Source organism: Plectropomus leopardus, chromosome 18 (genome assembly GCF_026936395.1).
Source record: "Plectropomus leopardus strain MGB_pleo_1.0 chromosome 18, ASM2693639v1, whole genome shotgun sequence".
Taxonomy (NCBI): Eukaryota; Metazoa; Chordata; class Actinopteri; order Perciformes; family Serranidae; genus Plectropomus; species Plectropomus leopardus.
In genome coordinates this window covers 2,273,982-2,300,523 of record NC_142193.1, presented here as the reverse complement: position 1 = coordinate 2,300,523, position 26,542 = coordinate 2,273,982, and the positions used below count along the sequence as shown (strand labels likewise).

Below are 26,542 nucleotides of genomic sequence, written 5' to 3'. Positions count from 1 at the left end.
TATATATATATATATATATATATATATATATATATATTCTACAGTAAAATCTATACAGTAAAATTCATTAAAAAATAGGAGTCAGCGTAGGAGTCAGTCACATCAAAACAAGGTCTGTTATCTACAGAAATGTCTGCAGGTTTGATTCATGAGTATGGAGAAGTCAAGGGTTTTTCTGCAATGTGTGCCAGGAGATTCTGCACCGAAAATATAAGATTTTATTTAAATATTTTGGATAGAAAATTTGGAGAGAAAATGAAGTGGCATTTCTATATTCTCCTTCTGACCCCCAAAACTAAAAATTTTCTTTTTTTTGTCATTTTTGGAGCAGACTGGTACGCACTACATTGACCATTTGCAAAGGAAAAAAAAAATCAAAGACCAAAAAGTATACTGATCCTCGTCCTCGTAGCCTATCTGTAGCAAACTGTCTGAACTCAATAACCCGCTCCTTTCTGTGCTGGATTGTCAACTGTGAGCGCGCGCGCTGAAGATTCCGTGCGTATCGCGTGATGTAGCCTCGAGCTGGAGGAGCCGCGCGGTTTCGCAGAGAGGGAGTGGGTGGATTAATGTGAGGAGGTAAATGCGTTTAGTCTCTTTACTGTGAGGTCGGCTCGGATATTTTCACCTTAATTGACTGTAGAATACAAATAGGCCAAATACACGCAGGCTGTGTGAGCTGACGCTGTTCTTATCAGGCTCCTCGCGCGCGCACAGATGTGTCAGCGCTGTTCTGAGGGACTGCGGTAAAACCGGCTGCTTTAGCGCAAGCTGCCAAGCAAACTTTCATCTGACGGAGTTTATGCGCGTGACAGAGAACTCATAGTGGGATTAATTTCACAGCTCGTCTGAACCACAAACATTTATTTATCCACCCTTCTATCCCTCCATCAATCCGGGAGGGAGGGGAGTTGCTGAGCAGGAGAAGCGGCCGCTCAGCTCTCCGGCCGGCTCTGTTCATGGCAGCGCTCCGGTCTCTCTGGTAACAAGCACGCAGCTCGCGCTCATTTCGGTGCTAACAGTGTTATGCTCGGCTGTGAAATCAGAGGACCAGTAGAGAAAACCGGCTGTCCTTCTTTCACATGGGCGAAGAAGAGGAGGGGTTCAGCGGCCAGACTCGCCACCGAGGAATCGAGGAAACCGGAGGTGTAGGAGCGTCTGTGGACCCGGACAGAGAGAGGAAATATGCAGAGCTCTTCAAGCAGCTGGACCTGAACAGTGATGGCAAGGTGGACATCAATGAGCTGCGGACCGGACTGGCAGCCCGGGGTTTACACCAGGGAGAGGCGGAGGAGGTGAGGCACGGGGAGACAGGGGACACATATGGTAAAGACAGGTGCACACACACTCCAGCAGCTCCATATCCAACCTATCCCATTCACACGTTTTATGGCATGCGGGACGTGCGCAGCGGTATACATTAACCCTCTGAAACCTGGACTGACATCAGTTTCCATGTGCTGCGTTCAGGCGTCTTTCACAAGCTTATTTGACCTTTTGAAACTCTTTTTACTTCTAAAAAGAGGCAATGACCTGGCAAGAAATGCACCAAAAATTCTAAGAAATTTCTAAAAAGTGACAGAAAAGTTACTGAGAAATTCGTTGTAAAAATGAATGAATGAAACTTTTTCCTACCATGGGAAACAAAACATAAGAGAAAGCAGGTCCTCTGGCCAAGTGCAATGAACAGAAACAAAAACACAAAAAGGGCCTATAAATCAATCTCAGTAACAAATGCTCATGCCACTTTTTTGTGCTTATTTTCAGGTAGTTTTCTTGAAATTTAAAAAAATATATATTTTGCACATTTGGGGCAATGGTTTGTTAAGTAGCTCACTGCATTCTCCTCATGCTTTTGAAAAATAAAAATCAAACCAATTTGCTCGAGATTTAAAGGTTTAAGAGCCTATAGCAAAACATGTAGTCTAAACAATCGATATCCTTGAATGTCAAAATAATTTCGAAAACTTGTAAATTCACTTAAAAAATGGTCATACAACCATCATTTTAAACTATCACTGACATTTTATGAGATGTCTCGTTGCCTGGAGAGCCCAACATAACTGACATTTTGTAAATGAAGCAAGACAAGCTTTGGTACAAATCAAAAAACAAAACAGTTCTTAAAAACAGGGCAATCCACTTTGTCAGATTTCCAGCAAAAGCTAAAAAGCTGATAACAAAAACACCCATTTCTAAAAGCTAGTGGAAAAACAATGAGAGGTCAATAAAAAACACCCATCTTTGGTGCCTAAAAGCCACCTGTAAAACAGTGACAGGTTGCTAAAAAAACCCACGTGTAACTGTGGTTTTAAAGTGGACCGAAGACAAGACCACTAGCCATGGGGGTAAAAGGGATATAAAGGAATTTATTGTTGAGTTTTCAGGTGGATGAAGCAGGTAGATTGCAGCGAGTCTGAGGCTGAAGGCACAGGTGGTGGGACGCTGAGTGTCTTGTGGTTTAGACAGTGGAGGAATGAGCACTGGAAAAAGAAAAAAAAAGCAAATTGTCATAAAACAAAAATCAGCTCTTCTCCAGTGAAGTTTTCTGTGTACAATCTGGCAGTATGGAAGTGTGAGTCCAGGGTTTTTCATGCTGCAGTTGAATAGTAGAATGAGCAGCAGGAGTGCATGCAGAGCTCCAGCACCAGGAAGTCACGCCCAAAATATCCAGAAAAATACAAAAAACAGGCAAAATTCATACCACCACACCATGTTTGGTGTCTTAAAGCTGCTTAAAAAACAGTGACAATATAATATATAAGACACCAGGATTAGTGCCTGAAACACAACTGCAAAACAGCAACAGGTCTAGAAAAAAAACACACTTTAGGTGCCTAAAAGCCTCTTGTAAACACTTGTATTTTCTACCTAAAATGCCACCTTTCAAACAGCGACAGTTTACTTAAAAGGACCTATATTTGCTACCTGAAAATCCACTTTGGTTGCCAAAAATATATCCATGTTTGGCACCTAAAAGCTACTGGAAAAACAGTGACAGGTCTCTAAAAACACCCACGTTTGGTCCCTAAAAAGCCTCTTGTAAAACAGCGAGGGGTTGCTAAAAATACACCTATTATTTTAAGCCACTTATAAAACAGCAAAGACTGCCAGAAAAACATTTATGTTTGGTGCCTAAAAAGCAGCTGGAAAAGCAACAACAGATGACAAGCTTTCTTGTTGGTTACCCACCTAGGTGTCACACTGATCACCCTCCCCACCACCTCCAGATGTCAGCTTATGTACCACCACACAACTTTAGAAGCGTTCATTTGATCTGTTTGAAACATGCAAATTTAATGTATCTGTGGTTTGCAAAGATGTAGCCTATGATGCTAACATTTTCCTCTCTCCCGGCTGCAATTGCCGTGATGTCTCGGTAAAAACACCCGTTTTTTTCATGGCACTATCCCTGGTGGAAAAACACCAGGTGCTTTTAAAACATTGACTGGTTGCTGAAAAACACCCACTTTTGCTGCCTAAAAAGCCACGTGTTACAGAGTGATGGGCTGCTGAACAAATAAGCGTCCATGTTTGGTGACTAAAAAGATGCTGGGAAAACATCAGTTGCTTGCTAAAAAACAATCAAGTTTGGTGCCTTCAAAGCTGCTTGTAAAACAGTAAAGGGTTGCTAAAAAACCCACACATGATTTGTGCCTAAAAAGCCATTGGAAATATGGCAATATGTTGCATGAAACCACCCACATTTAGTGCCCAAAAATTTGCTTGTAAAACAACAGTTGCCTCCTTTGCCAGCTGAGCTGGTGAATTCCACTTCCTGTGTGGTAAGTTCAGTTTGAAGATGGCATGTGATTTTACAACTAAATGAATGAATGAATTTAGCCATTATGTAGAAAATTTGGAGGTAATTTTTGTTCTGTTTATTTTAGGAACTCTTTCCAAAGCTTTGTAAACTCCCTGTGATAATGATAATGAGAGGGGGGTTTATTTTTTTACATTTTAGGTTTGTGCATGAACATTTATTTCATGCTAATTAATAAATAAATGACTGATAAATCGTCTCTGCAAGCAGAGATTGATAGAGAAAAATCAGTCATTTTGGAACTGTGATCAAGTTATTTTGGCACAGCAGTGTCTGCTTTCTTGTCATAAAGAATGTTCCTGTGTTTCTTGGCTAAAGGACATAGTGTCGGTGAGGAAGCACAGAAGCTCCCTCTTTACCATTTGGAGAATTGAACCATGGCTACCAACTAGACCCTTCTTTTTCCAATACACCCCCTGAGTTGCAATGCTGTTCAATAAAGTATGAGAGCAGTGAGTGCAGTGTGTGGGGTTACACTCTTTGTTTTCCTCATTACAACCAAAGCAGCCTCCACAGTGGCACCACAGGACTCCTGTGCAGCAGCTGAAGTCAGACAAAGTAACAGCAGTCTTTCAACTCTTTCTCCAAGCTTTCAAACCAAGTTTCATTTTTCCAAAACATGACCTGAGGTTCTCAGTTTGTTTCCAGACCAGTCACCAGAAGAAAAGGTTGGAATTCTACATCTCTGCAAATACAGATACGTTACATTTGTATGCTTCATACGGATCATATTAGTGTTTCTAAAGTGACTTAGTATATGTGCTGACTTTGTCATTGGGGGAAGGGTGGAGGACATGGTGGATGGAGTGACACCAAGGCCTGAAGCCTGAACAATAAACAAAAAAAACTGCTTGGGAACATTGGAACATGGGAGTTTTTAGCAGCCCATCGTTGCATATTCAGCGTCTCTTAGTCTGAAAAAGCAGGGTGTTTTTTATTGAGATATTGCTGCATTTCAAGCAACCTCAAAATCCAAACATGATATTTTCCTAACCATAACCAAGTGTTTGTTATGCCAAAAATTAACCAGCAATAATCACAGGGTGGTTGAAGCATTAAGTTTCAACATATTCTCTACATGATAATGAGTGTGCTACTTTCAGCTTTTCAGAGCATTAAATACACAATAGAAACCCACAAAAAGTTCAGAGAGTAATATTTTCACACTCATTTTCCTTATTAAGCACGGAAAAACAACAGTACACCATTTGAATTTAACTTCCTCTCGGTCACAAAAGACTGACAAGGCTTAATTGCCTCGTAAACTCATCATAAAACGCACTTCATAACATCTCGACAGAAGCAAAATAAAACTCACCCAAACAGTCTTGGTTACTCTTGCTAGTAATCTAGTTAGTAAGTCTACTGTTCCAACAATCACTAGATCTGGTTTGGTCCAAATAAATCTTTAATTTACCAAGTTAGAAGTAAAAAACATGCTGTTATTCCCCACAGTCTCTCTGCCTGCTGGCTGCCAGCTGTCTACAGTTCTGTAACTTCTCCCTCCACCACCAGGTGTCACTGTGTCTTTCAGCTCAGTTGCCTGTTCCACCAGTGGGACCAGAGAATGAGCTCTGGTGGTGCGTGCTGTGCACTACATACAATGAGTGCAATAGAGAGAGAAGCGCCTGGGTTTATGACAGTATTGAGAAACATACCATCGAAATTTCTAAATACCCTGGGATACCCTAATACCACAATACCATCCAAGGCTAATCCATGGTTTGAAGAAACATACAATGTCATCCTTTAATGTGGTTTATTGGGTTGTTGTGTCAGCAGTCTGTCTGAACAGGCAGCGATTTTGCCCCAGTGAATACCCATTTAAGGAAAGGAAAAGAAAGAATGGATGCCAAGTTAATACAATAAAAATGGAAATGTACGTGATATGTGTAATAAGTGAAAGAAACTGCGACTTAGGTACTAACATGTATAATTTTAACTTCTCTAATAATTTTATCTTACTAAATTAAAAGATAGACTTAATATCTCATAATTTAGAGTAGTATCTTATCGTTACAAAACAAAAGCAATCATTTTAAGACTTTTGTCAAGGTAAACATTCAACCTCATAATCTTGATTCAGCAAATCTTATAATTTTCCCTTTATAAACGATTTCCTGTTTATTTAAATATTAATTTTCCCCTACATTTGAAAACAAGCCTGGCTAGTGTGACAGTAAGTCAGCATGAAACGATAGCAATACCAGTATTTGTAGGGCATAACAAACTGAAAATTCTTGTATGATTCTCATCTTATATAATTATCACCAGACAGAATGTACACTCAACATCCCTCAACAGTAGTATGGTATTTGAAAAGAGAACCCTGCCACAGACTACAGAATGTAACTATGGTATTGAAACCATCATCTGTCTTTATATAGTACAAGTACCATAAAACGGTGCAGTCATTTTGTGCCATGAATCAGCCTCTTGCAAGTCAGTCACTCATTTGTGTGGCCTGGTTATAACACCATATAAAGACAAGCTGTCCCAGTTAGCGGAGGAAATGAACCCTTTGTGGATGAATATTTTAACAGTCTTGGTGTAAAACAAACCTGCCACACTGCTGACCTTGGCTGATTTGTTGGTCTGGCTCGCACACCACTTTACTGTCATCTACTTGTCTCTGTCCTCAGGCCAAAGCAGGAAGCTTTTTCAGTGATTGTAAGGATGGCTACATAACTTGTTTTTTTAGCACAAACTTTTATATACCCCAACATTCCAGATACACACAAGACTCACTAGTACAGACCTCTACTGCGGGACTTTCATAACCTGTAACCTGGGGCTCACCTGTTGTTTCCACTTAGCTCTGTGTATGTATCATAAACTGTAATAAAATAGATGAAACTACTGTGGTGTCACCCATTGGTTTAAAGACCAAACTTTTTGTATCAGGCTGTAAACGTGTTTATTTCTGCTTTAAAGTTGGGCATTTTAATGTCCTTTTCTGTTGAGTTAATTTTATGAGCCACGGTATTTAAAGTCATTTACGTCTTTCAGAGCAGTACCGCCTTTCAGCAAGTTACTATTGCACCTTTTTCTTGCTGAATTATTGCATCACACACTAGTATGCGTTATGCATTTTAAAGTTCCAGTTCTAATTGGACTAACATAATAATTTACTTTTTCTAACATCATGTAAATATACTGAGTAAGAATAACCTTGCCACCTTTATGTGCTGTTTGATGGTTGAGTAAAGTAAATAATTGTGGGAAACATTGGAGGAATTGGTGCTGATAGTACAAATTTTCTATCCTTTATGTTGCAATGATTTTGTCATTATTTGCTGGTTCTAGCTTAGTTGTCACTAGCTCCCCAAATGACCCATTAACATGTTGTGATCTGCCAGCACCACTTTGAAAACAGGTGGAAGCCATTTCTCTTTGCTTTTCTTCAGAGGCAACATGAAAGTCAGTGAAGAAATACGTTCAGAGTTTGCAGAAAATCTGAAACTGTGTGTATGGACATCACAGAAGGCCAATTATAGACAAACCCAAGATGACAAAACTGGCACATTTACAACAATGTATTTTAATTTGCACTATCCCTGTAGGTTTTAACTATTTAAATAAAATAAGAAGTTCTCACAGGTTTAGAAGTAGGGGAACATACACAGTGGCATATAGGATCATTAGCTGAAAGTCCTCTGACTTTTGAGGCCTCTTATGTTTAGGGGGCTTAGTGTTGCCAAGTGTTCCCAGCAAACTTGACAAAGCACCTGAAGAAAAACTGAGTTTTAACTACTGCACATTTTTAAACTTCTGAGAAAAAAACCTAATCCTTTATTCTTGGCTTTGAGGTCTGTTGACAGGTTGTTGGGTATCCTAGTAACAAATAGACAGACCTTTGACTGAAAACAAACCTTTAATACAGATCCACATATCAGCAGTTATTGTCAGCCTTTAGCCATCACTTTAGAGCAGAGGGAGATGGATGGGAATGAAAATTTATATTTATACTGAGTCTTCTGCCTTGTATCGGAACGATCATAGTATTGTTCACTGTTAAATTGTATGTATAATTCCAATTAATTTGGTATATTATCTTTATTAGAGAAGAGAGATCCAGACAGCAAATGAAGAAAGATAAAGATAAACACAAATTTTCCAAAATTGAATCAGGAATGATGCAGTAATATGGCATGCATCTTAAACACTACAACCTCCAATTGTAATTTTAACTATTAGAGCCCAGTTTTCATGTTGGAACAAGCACAGCGGCAAAGCAAAATTTTTTTTTTATCAGGTTTCAGTTTGCCTGTTTGGTTTTTGCATGAAATTTCTCATACATTTTTGACTCAGACCAACTCTCTTCACAACAGAGTGTTTTTTGGCAGAGACACCTGCACACAGACCTCTGAGTAAGCTCTCAAATTAATAATTTCCACAGAAAGTCCTGATAATTTCCAAGACATTTTACAGTTATTCAGAGGAACTATATAAATTGGTTTCAATTAGTGACTAAATTAATTCAAATTAAGTGCTGGTGTAGGGTGCATGTGAATTAGTATGTTTATTTTGAGTGTGAAATCATTCAATACACCTTACAAAAAAGAGAAAAAAAGACAGTTACACAGATAGAAGATAATTGTATTGTGAAAAAGTTAAAACAAAAATACCACATAAGGAGATTACAGTGATATGTTGACTGGTTTCATGTGATATGTTTCAACCTTTTAACAGTCTTTGCTGTCAATGGTAATTTTCTGTTTCTTTGTTTTTTTAGCTATTCAAATGTTATTATACTGTACATGTGCTTCAGTTAAAGCTACAGCTGGTAACTATTTAAAAAACAGTTTTTTTTATATTTGCTGAAACTGACCATATCAACTAACATGTAACTGGTACCATTCTGGTTCCTGCACCTAATTTTAAACTATTCAGAGCATTTTGGCCAAAATAAATTGGTTCAAAACCAGAAAAGTTGGTTCTGGTTCAGAATCCTCAATGGAACCGGTTCAAAAAGGCTAATTTGGTGGAAAGGGAGTAATAGTGTTTCTTATGGCATTACTGCACGTGAATGTAAAAACAACCAATCAAAGTCAAAGAGGCTCTAACCCAGCTGTAAATCATGTCAATCACCACTGATGATGTGCAGTCAAACTGTTAAACTAGGCAGCACTGATCAAATATGAACCAAGATTCTGTTATTGCATTGTCTATTTCTCTCAAATGCCTCCAGAAACATATTTTAGTGTACAGTTTGCTGTAACGTCGGAAGGCAGGCACCAAACATTGCACCAAACTTCCCATGTTAAACCCACCCACTCACACATACACATGCACACACACACAGGCACATGAATAAAAACAACTGTTTGATTAAGTAAAGCACTAAAATATAACTAAAAATATGAGTAATTGAAACAGGGAAATGAATTTCAATGAGTGCTATCTAATAAATGAGTATTCTTACTTGAGCCGCAGTTCAAGCAACTGCCATTAGAGGCACAAGGATTGGAAAGAGGAACCTGGCTTTTGTCACAGACTGTTTGTCTTGTGTACTTCTGTGTGGATACGGTCACAGTTTCAGCAAACAGGACAAAGAGTTAATTATATAAAAGTTTAGCTTTAAGACATAAAAAGTAACAGTATGAGTGTTTGTCCTCCCTTCTAAGCACAACAACTAGGCTTGTATTCTTTCTCTCCATTTCTCTGTCCAAATCAAGAGAGGAGAAACTATGTTTGCAGCCAGGTAAGATGTGGTTTACTCCTCGACTTTCACTGGGAGCACAGAATCTCACGGCCTTTCCTCTTCTCTCTTCACTTGTGTCTCTGTTGCACTTTCTATACACCCCCGACCCCGACACTTCTGTGGCGTCTACACCCTCTTGTGTCCTCCTCTAACTACACTATCTCTACCTGCTTCCATCCTCTCTCCACCCGTTTATACTACCTGCTGACTGGCTGACGGTCTCCCTCTGTCCCCACAGATAGTCCTCGAGAGCGACATCAACCATGATGGTCTGCTGGACTTCCAGGAGTTTTCCCAGTACCTGTGGGCTCATGAGAAGAGGCTGTGGCACATCTTCAACAGTCTGGACCGCAACAATGATGGTGTGGGCATGCTAAACACACACACACACACACACACACACACACACACACACACACACACACACACACACAATTAAAGGGTTACTTGCGTATTTTCTAACCTGGATTTTTCCATGTTTCTGTGTTTAAGTGATTAATAGGAAAAACGTTTTTTTTAATCATTCCAATATTGAGCAAGACAGCTGCAGCCAGCAGCATCAAAGCAGGCTGTAATAGAATCCTTGCAGGGCATTGATCACAGACAGTGTACATCCACCAAAAAGTCTCGTTTTTGTCACTAGCCAGCTTTCCATTATAGATTTGTGAAACGTTAAACAATATTTTCGAAGCGTCAATAAAACACAAATGCGGGTCCAGGTTAAAAAATGCCCGTTACCCTAGTTCTCTGTCACTTCCCACAGCTTGTTTTTTGTTGATGCACGTGAACATTTAATATTACTGACTGAACAAGCAGACATGTTAACACTTTCTGTTCTGTCTTGTAGGTCAAATTGATGTCGGAGAGATCCAGCACTCACTGCACAAGCTTGGTGTGGAGGTCACCACGGAGCAGGCCTCCAGGATACTGCAGAGGTACAATGTGTGTGTGTGTGTGTGTGTGTGTGTGTGTGTGAGAGAGAGAGAGAGAAAAAGAGAGAGAGAGAGAGAGAGAGAGAGAGAGCATCATAACATATAGAAAATAAAAAACTTTCCTAAAATATTTTTAAAACTTTTTCATCATTTATATTTAAAATTACAGCAGGTTGTCTTTAACTGTTTAGGGAAATATTAGAGCCCTCTTAGGCCACAATTAGATGACGATGGCCCTACTAAAAACAGAAGAGTATTTCCTTTGTGAAAACGATCGTCATGCACACAGACAAAAACAACTAAAAACGCTGTAGTATCTATGCCAGGCCAGTAGTTGGCAGTCTTTGTAATCAACAGGGAAAAAAAGCACACCTGCACACTCAAACCCATGCAAAAATTATGTTTAATGTGCAAGCTTTCGGTCAGAGAACTTTAAGGCATAACAGGTAACAAGCGGCATCAGCAGTATAAGGAGCCGAGGACAACGTTTTTTCAAGATTTGGTGTAACTTTGTAATGACACACCATAGAAGAACACCATGCACCTGCACATAAAGGCATTCTTCTAAAGAGCATTGAGTATAAACCATATACTGTATATAAAGATATACCCCCCCCCCCCTCCCGCTATGCTGAAGTGAGGTCAAAGTATCTAAGATACAGGTGTTGCCATTTTGCGAGGGTGATGTCATTGAGGGCCAAAATCTGCGAAGTAGCGATTTTTGCGGTGGGGAAATGGAGAAATTAAATGCTATTTCCACTAGGTGCACTGTCACAAACAGCATTGCTTCTGGTAATCATTAACGTATTCCAGGCTGTGATCATTAAAAAAATCTACTTAAAAATTGAAAATTATTTATTTTTTGTGTTTTATTTTTTTCATCTAAAAAATCGTGGCATCATGACAAAAACTTGGCATTTAAAGGATTAAATTTTGAAGGTTAATGAATATTAGATATTTATGATTAGCACTAATGTTGGTTAAAAAAATTCACTCAATGAAAGCAGAAAAAATATTAATGTATAATATTTTTAAGGCTTGATTTTGAAAAGTGCATTTTGTGCGCAGAGTGATAAGAGTGTGTGCAATATTAATGCGGGGCTTAAAGGGTTAAACTGAGATGTAAGAAACCATAAGTAATCTGCTGATGACACTGTGCTGTTCCAGTTGTATAGCTGTCCTGTAACTCTCTCCCCCAGCATGGACAGGGATGGCACTATGACCATAAACTGGATTGAATGGCGTGATCACTTCTTGTTCAACCCTTTCCACAACATGGAGGAGATCGTCCACCACTGGAAACACTCCCACGTGAGTCACCAAGTTCCAATCATAGAAATGATCCAGATAATAATGCTGACAGTATATACATTCTTTACATCCTTACATATAGATAGTCTGATCTTTAACAGAGGTGAGGACTCGAGTCACAAATTGGATGACTTTAGACTCAACAAAATCAAAAAAGACTTGCGCCTCCACTTGGACTTTCTCACCAATGAATACTTGATACCCAAAGATTAAAAAGTATGTTATTTAAAAAGTGTATCACAAATCAATTTAGTTGCCTTCATTTCCTGAATTAACTTACATTAAGATCCAGATCCACTTTGTTCACTTTGTTGTTTGCATCAAGTCAGGCTGCAGGAGAGAACCATGAAGAACTAATGTTACGTTAGTTAGTGCCAATTGGAAAAAATGACATTAAAGATAATTTTGCTTGTACACAAAATATATACAAGTGAGGGTAGAATGGAGTGTGAGATGGATTGTGATGAAGAAGGAGCTGAGCCAAATGGCAAAGCTTTTGATTTACCGGTTCATCTATGTCCAAACCCTCACCTGTGGTCATGAGTTTTGCGTAGAGACTGAAGAAAATCGCATATACAAGCCCCTGAAATTAATTTCCTCCGCAGGGTGTCTGGGCCTTAGAGATAGGGCGAGGAGCCCTGACATCTGGAGGGAGCTCAGAGTAGAGTCGCTGCTCCTTTGCAGAGAAAGGGGCCAGTTGAGGTAGTTCGGGCATCTGATCAGGAGCCTCCTGGGCACCTCCTGTTAGAGCCACAGCAACAGCACAACCAAGATCCAAATCCAGGTGAGCCGGAGGTACAGCATCAGTGCAGTCACAGCACGAGCACAGCCAAAGGCGGGAACACAGCATCAGCACAGCCATCACCACAATCCAAGAGCCAAGATCTGGAAAACTACGAAACAAGGGAGCACAAATGCTCTGGAGAAGAAGCCGAGTTGCTGTAATGCTGTAAAAAGACATGAGCGTTTGCAGACGGAGGGAACAATAGAAGGAAAGAGGAGCTGAGTGTATCATAGAGAGTCCCCCAGCAGACTAAACCTATGTCAGCCTGGTTAGGGACTGGTCCAGGCAACCCAAGCCAGCCCTAATTGTAAGCTTCATCAAAGATGAGAGTCTTAAGTCTACCTTTAAAAGTGGAGACGGTGTCTGCCTCCCCGACCGAAACTGGAAGATGGTTCCATAAGAGAGGAGCGTGGTAACTGAAGGCTCTGGCTCCCATCCTACTTTTGGAGCCTCTAGGAACCACAAGTAACCCTGTGTTTTCAGAGCAGAGTGAACTTGAGGGTTGGTAGGGAACTATGAGCTGCGACAGATAAGACAGAGCCTGACCATTCAGAGCTTTGTAGATAAAGAGGAGGATTTTAAATTCAATTCTGGATTTCACAGGGAGCTAGTATAAGGAAGCAAAAACAGGAGAAATATGATCCACACGTGTAGTACACGTGCAGCAGCATTCTGCACCAGTTGGAGAGACTACAGACTTGTTGGGTCAACCAGATAACAGGGAGTCGCAGTAATCCAGCCTAGAAGTAACAAATGCGTGCACTAATTTTTCCATGTCTGTTTGAGACAGGATATGCCTAATTTTTGCAATGTTACTCAAGTGAAAGAAAGCAGTCCTTGAAGTTTGTTTTATATGGGAGGCAAAAGATAAATCTTGATCGAATATAACTCCAAAGTTCCTTACAGTTGTATTAGAGGCCAAGGCAATGCCATCAATAGAAATTATATCTTTAGAAAAAGAGTTTTTGAGGTGTTTGTGGCCAAGTACAAAAACTTCAGTCAAGTCATAAGTCAAGACTACCTGTCTTGACATGGGGCTTGACTCAGTATTTGCCTGTTTTGACATGAGACCTGAGTGCAAAGACTTGAGACTTATTTGTGACATGCAGAACAAGGACTTGGTCCTACCTCTGTATTGTGATGTGCTACATATGTCAGATGACACTGAGAAAGATGAATCAAAACTGTATTATGAATTATTTTCATTAAGAGAAACCTTTACCAATTTCACAACAATGAGACTTGCGGATAACCTCCCCTGGAAAACAGCTCCAGATAAATGTGTCATGTTGTTGTAGATGTTTGACATTGGGGAACATTTGACGGTGCCAGATGAGTTCTCAGAGCGGGAGCGGCGATCAGGTTTGGTGTGGAGGCAGCTGGTTGCCGGAGCGATGGCTGGGGCCGTGTCTCGGACAGGAACTGCTCCCCTGGACCGTCTCAAAGTCTTCCTGCAGGTGGCTTATTTCACTAACGATCGCACTGAAACACACGCCTCATGCAACAACATTCTCGTAAATTTCTCCCATATTTTCTCTTAATTTTTCTGCTAAAAGCAAATATAACAGAAGTCAACTCCAGATGCACCAAATGTTCTTAACCATCCAAATCTGCTCTGACCAGGTGTGCTTTATGATGAATACCACTGATCATAAGTCAACTGTTAGCACAGGTAACACCCCCTAAACACTATATAACGGCAGGTTTAGTGCGGTGTGCAAAGACTCAGGCACATGAACAAGACTGGAGACATGACACCAAAAAAGGCTGTAGGAAGAACTTCGACAGGAGTGAAATTGATGTAGTCTGACTGTATAATATACTTAAATTAAAAAAGTAGATGTGATTTCAGGGAAATGTATTGAAGCATTAAAAGTAAAAGAATGCATGCAAAAGTGTTTAAACAGATGTATTGAATAAAAATAATTGAAATAATTAAAGGGAAAATCAACAAGTCCTCATACGTACAGTCTATATGAGAAGTTGGAAAAATTACTTACAGATGATAAAAAATAGTTGCCATTTAATATTCTAATTAATCCACTTATTGTTTCAGCTGCACTTGTATATTTCTTTTGGATTTGTATGCAAAAATCTTAATTTGAAAAGTAGTTACTGAATAATAGTAGTAGAGTAAAAACTATAATATTTCCTTCTGAAGTGTGGTAAGTTTGGTAAGTGGAAAGTTTAATGAGATTAAAATACTCAAGTAACAAAAAAGTTCCTCAGATTGGTACTTAAGCACAGTACTTGAGTCAGTGTACTTAGTTACATTCCAGCTCTGGTAAGCAGAGTGATGCACAGTAACTGAAATTACAGTAACTGGGATCAATGCACCAAGTATAGCAGCATTTCTTAAGCCCTGAAATTTTATAATCCAGTTATTGTAATTACTCTAAAACATGATCTAAAATTGATTAAATGATCTACATGCATACATGCTTTCTTTTTCCTGCACTGGGCAACAATTTGTGGCCGGTGAAATCAAGATGTGTGGATCACTTATAAAATGTTCTCTTGCCTAACAGAAAAGCAAAACGAAAAAACATATGAGCAAAACAAAAGACAATTTGTTCATATAGCATCTTACATGTTACTCATTGCTAAAGGCACAAGGTAAATTTATTGGTCATTTTTTAAACTATATTTAAAAAACTAAATTAAAATTTCCTCTCCTTTTACTTAAATCCTGCTACATCTTGTTGAGTCGAAAAATCAGGGATGGAGGAACGTTTTAAGCCTTGTAATACAAACTATATATTATACATTGTGTGTAATAATGAATTAAGAAATGTATCAGAAAAATATCAAAGGAAATGTTGAATAATCCCCAAACTCACACACAGTTAAACTGCAAAATTGGCAGCTTGTAGGAAGATTAGAATGACATTTTCCAAGCTTACCATCTAACTAGGTTACCACACCTTCAGCATGTCCTTCATTCACAGATCAATCATGCTTTTTATTTTTGTGGAAAAGTGAGAAATAACCAGCATGGTGTCAGATGCAGTGTTCTGGAGACATCTACCTATGGTGGTCTGTCAAGGTCTCAGACTCTGAAGCTCACTCTATCCCTCAAATGCTGCACTGACATTCACTGACAGAGATGAAACACAGCACATGGTGGGTAGCTGAGGTGGGTGGTTGGAGCATTACTAGCTAAAACACACAACAAGTTGGCTCCCTGCCTGTGGTGAAAGCTTGAAATGTCAGCAGCCATCAAACAGAGAAATGATGGCATTGATCAGCAGCACTCTGAAACCTCCTACTGATTTATTATGGTCATTTTTTGTCAGTTTTTTGTCAGAGCCAGTGAAATATTCCAAAGTGGTTCCTGACAGGTTAAACCAAGATATCCAGGACAGCATGCCAATTTGTACCTGTTCCATGCATTGTGGCTTTTCAAAATACACTTACATTTTGCAGTGAATACACAGTTTCTGCGTGTTAGATGCAAACAGTCTTTTTCAAAATAAACTTATAAAATGCTAAAACACCCCATGATGTGAAAAAAATCCTGGTTTGGCTCGACATTCATATTGAAAGTGAACACTGTCCTCCCAGGTGAAAGTCTGGGGTTTGTTGGACCCATACATGCTCATTGTCCAAAGCAACAGGCAGCTATTTTCAGTGTAAAATTTAAATAAACCCATTGTACACAGCCTGCTGCACAGCAAATAGACAGTTAGAGACTAGCTGGTGAACAGTGTAGCACTTGGCAGCTAAAGAGACGGATAGTTTTTGGTAGAGATCAAAATTAGACAAAATAGAGTGAATATCAGACTTGCATTCACCAGGTGGACACAAACACAACTCCATATGAATAAGAATGTTGCTCTGTGTCTGCTGGACACTTAAATGATCAGTAGTATACTGTTTTATGTCCTGTACCTAACCTACCCAGGTTAGATTTAGGGAATTCTCTTTATTTACAGACAGCACAGGCTGTAGTAAAGTGAGTGAGCCGGCAGTGTTTGTGTGTCCAGGTACACGGCTCCACATCTCGGGGGATGAATCTGTGGTCTGGGCTGAGGGGGATGGTCAAGGAGGGAGGCGTCTTCTCACTCTGGAGGGGAAATGGCATCAACGTCCTTAAGATAGCCCCTGAATCTGCCATTAAGTTTATGGCCTACGAACAGGTCAGTGCTCTCCAGTTTCACCTTCACTCATCCTTTTTCATTCATAATACAATACATAAGATAATCACATTCTTTGCTTATCTTTGCACGTCCTTTGTGTCATGGTGCATCATCTCTACCACTCCTCTGTGCCCTCTCATCATCTTCCATGGCTCTCTGCCTTTCCCTACTCGTGTTCTGTCTCTTACTCTAGATCAAGTGGCTGATCCGAGGGAGCAGAGAGGGGGGCGGTTTAAGGGTACAAGAGAGGTTCATCGCTGGCTCTCTGGCAGGAGCTACCGCCCAGACCATCATCTACCCCATGGAGGTCAGTCTGATATTTGTGTAATTGGAAGGTTGGTATGAAGATAGTGCTCAAAGGCCAATTTGCAAATTTCCTGCCACTGTCTCTGGAGCTTATTGCACTCAGTTTTACGTGAATGCAAATCAAGTTCTGTTTCAGACAAGCTCCTTTAACCCTTTGAAGCCTGAACACTTTGGTTTGGTTTCCTTCAAATACAAGGCAAAAAGAAAGTTAATTAGACATAGCTCAAAGATCAGCAAGAAATTATTAATTAAAGAAAACTACCTGAAAATAAGCAAAAAATAAAAAATTTAATAGTTTAATAGTTTCAAAATAGTTTATTGGCCATTACAGCATAGCCCAAAGAGAGTGATGGAGGAAGTTAAAGAGAAAATCAAGAGTTTCATTTTAAAAATTGTCCTAAACCACAATTCAAATTAATCGATAAAATCAATTTATCGCCCAGCCCCAACTAAAAGTAGTTCTATCTCCTCCTCCAATGTCTAATTGAAGAATATTCTCTAGTTCCTATCTGTCTACACTCTTGTACCTTCTTCAGCCTTCCCCTGTCCCCCTCTGCTGGGTAGGTGCTGAAGACTCGTCTTACATTGAGGAAGACAGGACAGTACTCAGGTATGGCTGATTGTGCCAGACAGATCCTGAAGACGGAGGGAGTCCGGGCTTTCTACAGAGGCTACCTGCCCAACACACTGGGTATCATCCCATACGCTGGCATCGACTTAGCTGTGTATGAGGTAAGTATGTATATTTATGCATGTAATGTATTGTAATAAAGCCACTCTACCACAATAAGTGAACTATGGTGGAAACGCACCTTTAATAGTTATCGTGGAAACACGATAATGTCTAACTGACTGGTAATTAGGTTGCTGATATAGTAAAAAAATCACTACCTCTCAAGTAGGAACACATTATTCCATTTTTTTATTTTAATTTACTTTAAAAGTGTGTGTATGTATTAGTTCATCTATCGATTATTTTGGTCTTCCCCGCTCTGTCTGTGGCTCTCAGACCCAAGTAAACTGGTTCCCACTGAAGACGTACATCCTTATCATATAGTTTCATATTTTAAAACCTCAGTTATTTTCTAAAACAGCTGGTCGCTGTAGATTTTAGCAAATATTACTCAAACATGAGGTAAGGACGACAACTTTTAGAGTTTATGGCCATGTTTGTGCATTTATCAGTTCAAGTATCTCATATCTGAATACACTTAAAAATACACTTAATCACATATACAGTTTATGCCTACACCAGATCACAAATCTGATTATAATCCATTTTGGTTTTCCTGGGCCATCAGGTTCAGCTCTACTCCAGTCCACAGAGAGGTGGTAATGTACCTTAAGCTGTTTAGGAAAACACCAGAAGAGGAATAATTTGCACTAGACATGTGCAGACATGAACAGATTTCAAATGAGTAAATCCACCTAGATGCTTCATGGATTATTGCCAGCCTTCACCTCTCATTCCCATGTTCCCCTCCCACTAAAACACCACAACTAACCAGTTGAAAAAAAGTCCAAAAATGTGAAGTTTGTAAAATAATACAGTTTATATTTACAGATTATATTGATGTCAAATGAACAATAATACTGTCATCATATGACACATTTTATCGTGAGTTATGTATTTTTGCAGACATGTAAGGAACTGTTAACATGTTACATTTCTTAAAGGGAGTTAGGTGTAATATTTTCTACCAGTAGCAGATTGGGAATAACCTCAAAAGAAATCTAGTTACAGTCAGGCAGTCTTTGAAAATTGTTAAAGTGTGAGACAAAAAGCTCAAGTTGTCTTTAGATGTGAGAGGGTGTCAGACTTCTGAAATGTTGTAGGCATAAGACTCATGAACTGGCTAAATATAAATGGAGCTCTGTGTCACAGAGGGATCAAATATATTTCAGGCTTTGGATACACACAATATATATCTAAGTGGGATTCTCCATTGTTGGTTTGGGTCTTTTGATGGCATTTGTTTGTTAACTGAATATCACCAGCCTTATGCTTCAAATGTATCTTTACTAGGAGACAGAAGGGAATCCTGTGATCAATCACAATGAACAGCAGCACAGTCAACCACACAGCTTATGAGTTTGAGCAAAAACGTTTTTTAGCTTGAAATGTTACTTATTTTCGCAGAATAAAATCCTTTAAGGGGAACTCCCCAGTGTGCGAACCTCTGTTTTTTCACATTTGGGTTGTTGGGATGTGCGTGTCTTTTTGAATCTCTCTAAATGCATTTTTATACCACTGCATTTTTAAGTGAATGAATTTAATTTGCTTACTTATTTTTTTTTCCTCTTACACCCTTCTCTTCTCCTTCTAACTGCTCACTGCTCAGACTCTGAAGAACGCCTGGCTCCAAAGGTACTGTGTAGATTCAGCAGATCCAGGAGTGTTGGTCCTGCTGGGCTGTGGTACCATCTCCAGCACCTGCGGCCAGCTGGCGTCCTATCCCCTCGCCCTCATTCGGACACGTATGCAGGCACAAGGTGAGATATACATCAGATTCAGACACATTCTAAACACACTGATCAATAATCCAGCAATAACCATCATTCTTCTTCTTGCAGCCATAACTGAGGGTAAACCCAAACTGACCATGGTGGGACAGTTCAAATACATCATATCTCATGAAGGCGTACCGGGCCTGTATCGAGGCATCACTCCCAACTTCCTCAAAGTCATCCCAGCTGTCAGCATCTCCTATGTGGTGTATGAGCACATGAAGAAAGTTCTCGGGGTGTGTTACTAGACTGAGACAAAGACAAAGGTGTCATGACAAAAAGGACAGAAAAAGCAGCGGCTTCATTATGCTTGTGAGAACAGGAGCAGTGATGATGCAGCTCCTCAGACACTGACAGAAAAGAAAGGAAGTCTGGGAAGAGGAGAGATGAAAAGATCCATTTGAGATGGTCCTGCTATATCCAGACAGATTCAAGCTTGTGTAGCTTGCAGATAGTTTACAGGTAAATTATATTCATTTATGGATTTTGAAGAAGAGAATGAGGTAAATATTTGTCCTCTCTGAAACCTTTATGCCACATACAAACAGGAAATGCATTCATTCCCATTGACTTGACTTGGTGCAAAGCACACAGTCCAACAACAAAGATATTTTAAAGTGAAAACAGACAACTTTTCAACTCCCCCATCCAACAACCCACTTCCACCTACACTGTTTCCAAGTGTTAGTGTTGGTGTTGCTGTTGCAAAAGCTGCGTTTCCATCAGAAGTTTTCAGAATTGAACCTTTTGAACCAAAGTAACCCTTACAGATATGTACCTAGACCCTAGATCTGTGGAGCCTTTCCACGACAGACAGCACTCTTACATGTGGGTTGTCTGCATCCTGTTTATCGTCCACAAAACGGGGCTGCACACCAACATTTTCAGAACAAAAAAGAGCAGGCAGAAGTGAGAGTCTCTCTTTATGTGATATTCACAAAAGGCTGGTTTGTGCATTGTCTCCGTGTCAGGCAAGAGCAGGGATTTAGTGCTGTCTAAGTGCACAAGAGCAATGCTCCGCTGAGTGTTTTTCTCCAAGTGAGGATTAGAATATATGCAATTCACATAATCCAGTCGCAATTAACATAATTTTTTTTAAACAATTGAAGATCCACTCATCACTCAAAGTGTCTGTCATCCAAGGGCGACAATAAAAGAGTGGTCAAAGCTGTCATATTAACATTTAAGGTGTGTTGATGGATTCACGTGGTCATCTCATGCATTAAGTTGTATATGTTCCACCTTAAAAGTTGCTGGTAGTCGGCCCAGTGAATTACTTTTCTTTTTTCTCAGCCTACAGCTGCTGCTAGAGGCTGTGTTGGTAACTGAGGAAAGCTGCTGATAGATATTGGGGAAAACAAAAGTGCTATCCTCTTCCTGTTTGTTTGTGAAATGGTTGACGCACTTGCTTTGTGTCGTAAATTGAGCCTTTTTTTTTGCATTGCATAGTGAAAGTGGCGCTAATAGGGAACTCTTTTAGCCACTACATTTCGCAATTTTGCAATATTTACTTCATAATGATAAGTAAAGACAAAAAGTTTATCTATTTCCACCTTATTGTAAGTATGCAAGTTGTTTGATTTGACTGAGAACGTTCAGGGTCACCTCATGTTCTGAAATACTACCTATGACAGGTCATATGACTTCTGAAATACCATGGTAAAAAGCAGAATTGCTCCATCACAAAGTAATCTGCTGCTTATGTTGGCTGAAGCAGTGAACTGCTGGATGACATCACATTGCGTTGCAGCAAAAGTGACCCTTTGCATTAGTAAAGTTTAACAGTTAAAAACTAAACTACATGAGCAAACCCACAAACTGTCATCACCTCTTGGTTTAAAAGACGATCAATGCTCAGAAGAACATAATGTCACCTGTTTCCAAAAGAGGCCTGTCCATTTCCATCCAATGAAAAGAGCATAGGCTAAAACATGCAGAGAAGCTGTCATTTAAAGTGATCAAAACTGTTTGAATTTTGGCACAAAATGTGTTCATGTAGGAATCCATCATTCAGAGTAGGACGCTGAAAGAAGGACTTTAATGCTAAGGGTAGCTTCTAACTTGCTTATTTAGGAGAAAGTTGAAAAATATTAGTAGGCGCAAAATATTTTTTACACGCGCATGAGGTGGTATTTCAGATGATTCAAGGTCACATGATGCTATGGCTACGTGCTTGTCAGTAGGAACTCGCTCTCTTGGGCACAATTCAACAGGAGCTACAAGAGCTGTTATTGCATCACATTACTCTTCAAAAGTTGAGCGGATCATCTGGAAGTTTTGAATCCACAATTCCTCTGTGAAATCGTGGACTATCACCTCAAAGAATTCCCTCATATGTGGCCACTCCCACATATTAGGGGCTTGCCTTTCCATTTTGGCTCCATAACAGGCCTACGTGGCCTTGGATTGGAAATAATGATGGCTAGTGTGGTGGCTGTAAAAGAAATAAAGCTGCTAATGTTTTCAGCATCCATCACCATGCTTTTTGGAATGTTATCGTCAGAGAAGTCGCAGAACATCACTCAGTGGAAACACAGTCATCTCACGATTGCGTTTTATTCACATTTCTGAAATATCACTTAAGTTTTGCTCAAATCTGTAATGGAAACCCGTCTAATGTCATTCGTCACTTTGAGACATTTTTGGTCCACAGGTACTTTCAGACAGTTAGTGGTTAAAGTCACTGCCTCGGCTTGTTCCCAGCGTGAACTGACGTTGGTGGGATCGTCAAACAGAGCTGCTGCTGAAAACAGCTACAGGCTAAATGTCTGACAATTGCTTTCTTAAATTGCCTCCATGGCTTGCATTTTAACCATGGCAGCCACAGAAACCATGCCATTCCCTGAATTATACTCCTCTTGCCTGATAGCAGACAGAATTCAAATCACTCTGTTTCCATCTTTAGTCTGACATTGGGTCTACTCTTAGGGCCCTGACACACCAAGCTGACAGTCCACTGTCTGACAATGTTTGCAGTGTGTCAAGCATTGGCACTAGTCGGCCCTTGTAGGTGTTTTTCGGCTGATTCAGCATATTGAATTTGCATTGGAGTTTACCTTCGGCAGTAGTTATTGCAGTTTGTTCAACGCAACTTTCTGGCTGAGACACAGGAGTTGCAGTAATCAGTCTTCGTTGCCCCGAGCTATTGGATGTCAGTGTGGTGTGTTTCGACCCTAACAAATTTCCATGGGGGAGGGGGATTCAATTTTCCCTCAAACAATCACTGGAGACCAAAGTATTCACCTGAATCAATCATTTTAAGTCCACACTGATGTGCAGCCATGGCAACATACATGTTTTGTTGGGGTTTTAAGAGTGTAACAAAGTAGAGTAATAACGAATTAATGATGTTAAGATGGGCATGACAACGACATTAACCCTGTCCAATTGGCCAAGTGTAAGTCCCCTGTAGTAAGTTTTTGTTTGTTTTAAGTGAGAAATCACTGTGTCATGTCACAATGCCAGACAGATCAGTCAACTATAATTTGGTGGAATGGGCAGATCCAAAGTTCTGGACTCAGGCAACATCTCTTCACCAGCAGTGAACATAGAAGTTAATATAAAGGGTCTTGGAGCAGCACCAGCTACGATGTTTAATTTTTCTGGCATATTAACATAGTGTTAACATATTACCTTTTTGTTCACCCTTTAAAGCTACAACCCACTCTGTTCAGCTGCATCATGAGATTCTAGCTAGTAGATGGCAGGAACAGGGAGATTCCTGAGTAATTCCAATTGTATTTATCACTAAAAACCCAGTTGGTAAAAAGTTTGAGATAGTGAAGAGGGCTACAGAGTTATTCGAGCCAAATCACAAACAAGAAGGAGTTCCCATCAGCAGCTTCATAAGTTGTCTGAAGAAGAAACTCCTAGTAAATCAGTTTTGCCTCTTCAGAGAACTTTTCATCTCAACAGCAGTGAAGCCCAGACAGTTTACCCTGTAGAAATACAGAATTACCAAACCAAGAAAGAAATGTACATCCATTGACATCATTGAAGTGCTTTGAAACAGTCGCCCTTTTTACACACATACACATATGTAAACCTGACAAAATAGACAAAATCATTTCTCGGACTGTGGGAGTATTTTGTCCAAACTAATACTTCTAAGGTACTCATGAACGTTTATGCTAAACTTTAGCTTAATTGTTATTTATCATACCATCTAGCAGTGATACTCAACTTATGGCCAAATCTGGCCTCCATAGGATGCTAAATGGCCCCAAAACAATTTCCAATTAATGATAAAAATAAAGCAATTCACACTGGGAATTATTTTTGTTATTTTAGGTACCAGAGCTCATGAAGCAGCAACAAAATACAGCTTATTTATCAAAAAAAAATTCCTAGAAATGCTCTAGAAACATGAATGGGGCTGCTGTGACCGGCCCCTGGCCTCCTGTCATTTTGCAAAAGTGACCGCCAAGCATAGCAAGTAGAGTTCCCTGCCACATTGCCACAGTGAATTTCTAATATTTCTGTCATATGGTATCAATATGAATTGAGATTATGAGTCTGTTCAGAGTCTGTCCAGAGCGCAGATTAAAGCCGGAGTAAACACATACTGCTGCTGCTGCTGCTGCCATATTGGCTGTGTCCACCTGTTTTCTGCCATCAAACTAGTGGCCAGTATGTTGTTTGAGCATGATGGTGTTTTTGGAGGCAGATGATAAGTCATCCTAAATATTCCAAACCATCAGATCTTCTCTCTTGAAACATATTTTATAAACTGAAGGTATATTAAACTATTTTCTGTACCTTGTTCCCTGAACTGGAGCTTCAGCCTTCAGCCAGAACCGTAGGTGCAAAAGTCAGAATATGGAGCAAACAGCAAATTTAAAAACAATGGGAAAATGATTGAGAGTGTGTCTGTGCATGATTTTTAAAATCATATATAGGTATAACTTGAACATGAACTGTACAAAAGCATTCCACAGTAGTTTTCTGGTGCAATTTTGAAGCAGCAGCATGTGAAGGGAGTGGTGATACACTCCCATAGACTTTGAATGTCATTATTTGTACAGTAGACAGAGACATATATCTATATTATTATGCTAATGAATGCCTGATTCCCTGAAGAGTTATTTTTTTCCTTGCAAGCTTACTTGAAATGACCAATGCTTGTTTCCACCGGGGCCTTGCAAGCATGACATAGAGTATTTGTAAAGCATGAGTGCATGTTTCCAAGCCATCTGTGAACGTGGAGCTTCAGTGTGTGACAACAGTATGGCCTTTCATTTATGAGGTATTTTCAACCCAAAAAACAGAACTGCTGCAGAGAGTTTGATAACAAAAAGAGATTTTTTAGTTTTGATAAACCAGTCGTGTCAGTTGAATGTGAATGTGCACTCTACATGTCTCACTGATGGAGTTCAGTCTGCGACATAAGACGAGGGCTCTAAATGTGACTGATGCGTCAGGATTATACAGGTGTTTCCTTCTATACAACTACAGCATCCACATGTTATATATTTTTGCACGGCCTTCTTTAAAAATTCATTCATTATTTGGCCACTTGGGACATTTATTTTTCTTTTCGACAAGCTGTAAACACGACATTGACATGTTGTCACCTAATAAAGTCATACTGAACTTGTTTGCCAATACAGTTATTACCTACTTAGCAAATACAGCAATGTCAGAATTAATTTGGAGACATGTTTGTATCCAACTGATGACTGTCAGTTCAATATTCCCTCTTGCTTTAGCTCTGGTTTTGGGCTCAATCAGCTCCTGAGAAAAATACATGTCTCTTTAGCTGTTCACAGGGGAGTGAAGAAAGTGTTGATAAAAAAATAAAGAGAAAAATGTGGGGAAAAAATGTATATGAGCAGCTGCTGATGTGCCAGAGTGATAAGAAAAAGAAACAGGAAATGAGACGAATAAATGGTCACCACGTGATGTTTGCAGTGTGTTTTTAGGATGCACATTGTTAATGCTCAAAATAAACATCCATCAACGCAATGCAATGATTTATGTATTCAATTTATAAAACTGAGAAACAAATAAGAGCCTACACACATCACACAATGAAAGCAGCTCTGCAGTGAGGCTGAACTTTTCAGCTTGTCAAGAACTGAAGTCACACATGTAAATTGGGCCACTGACTTCAACCTTAAAATTTACAATTAACATGCAGCTTTTAAGGCTGCCCTAAAACACACAGGGAAGTTGTTAAGATTACACAACCTAATATAATCTACTGTGAGCTCACAAAAAGTGTGTATGTCTCACCACACAGTATGTGATCCCACAGCTGTATCGGGAGGATCACTGACTGACTTGTTTGTTCAGAGTCACCTGTTGGGCTGGCACACCTGCCATGTTTGACAATGAGCAGGTATGAGTTTGGGTTTGGGGTGGGACCTGCTCTCAGACAGGCACAGTCATGTTTGTGTAGTCACCTGTTTTTGGATGCAGTTACTCTGGTGAACTCAATCAAATCACTTTGTGATGCCCTCTTGAAAATACATTTATAAAAAAACAGTTGTCCATAATTAAGAAAGTACAGTTTTTAAAGAAACATGCTGAAAAATAAATGAAGTCTTGCTGCCTTCATGTTCTCTGTGTAGCTCCTGCATCTGTATTAAGTATTTGAAAATATTTTTGGACACTGATTTCACAGTTTGCAACAGTTTTTCAATTTTTAGTTAAAGGGATATTTTGAATTTTTAAAGTGGGGTTGTATGGTGTACTTATCCATAGTCAGTGTAGTACATACAATAGATGTCAGTTGGCACAGTTTGGAAAAGCAGGCTGGAGTCTGACACAAAAGCTAAGCAATGTACTGTTGTGGATGGGGACAGGAATCAAATGTATCTTAAAATCCTAAAAAAAATTCCACCCAAAAAATAATAACAATATTTATAATATTTTACTATTTTCCACATTATTATGCATTTTTTACCATATTCTGCGTATGGAGAAAATACATGTTACTTCCATTAGGTGTGCTGTTACAATCAGTGTTGCTGCAAATCATTGACATATCCCAGGCTGCGATCATTAAAAAACTCCAAAACAAATCAAAACAAA

At 39.5% G+C, this 26,542-nt stretch overlaps 1 protein-coding gene across 1 annotated transcript; it reads left to right on the top strand.

The window, feature by feature from the left end:
- Positions 1–429: 429 nt before the first annotated feature.
- Positions 430–26,065, top strand: LOC121956848 (mitochondrial adenyl nucleotide antiporter SLC25A23). The gene is made up of 10 exons (XM_042505250.2): positions 430–1,295; positions 9,766–9,889; positions 10,375–10,462; positions 11,659–11,770; positions 13,853–14,011; positions 16,541–16,693; positions 16,887–17,000; positions 17,564–17,731; positions 19,342–19,492; positions 19,574–26,065. The coding sequence occupies exons 1-10, from the start codon at positions 1,083–1,085 to the stop codon at positions 19,753–19,755; spliced, it is 1,464 nt and encodes a 487-aa protein (XP_042361184.1). The 5' UTR covers positions 430–1,082; the 3' UTR covers positions 19,756–26,065.
- Positions 26,066–26,542: the final 477 nt, after the last annotated feature.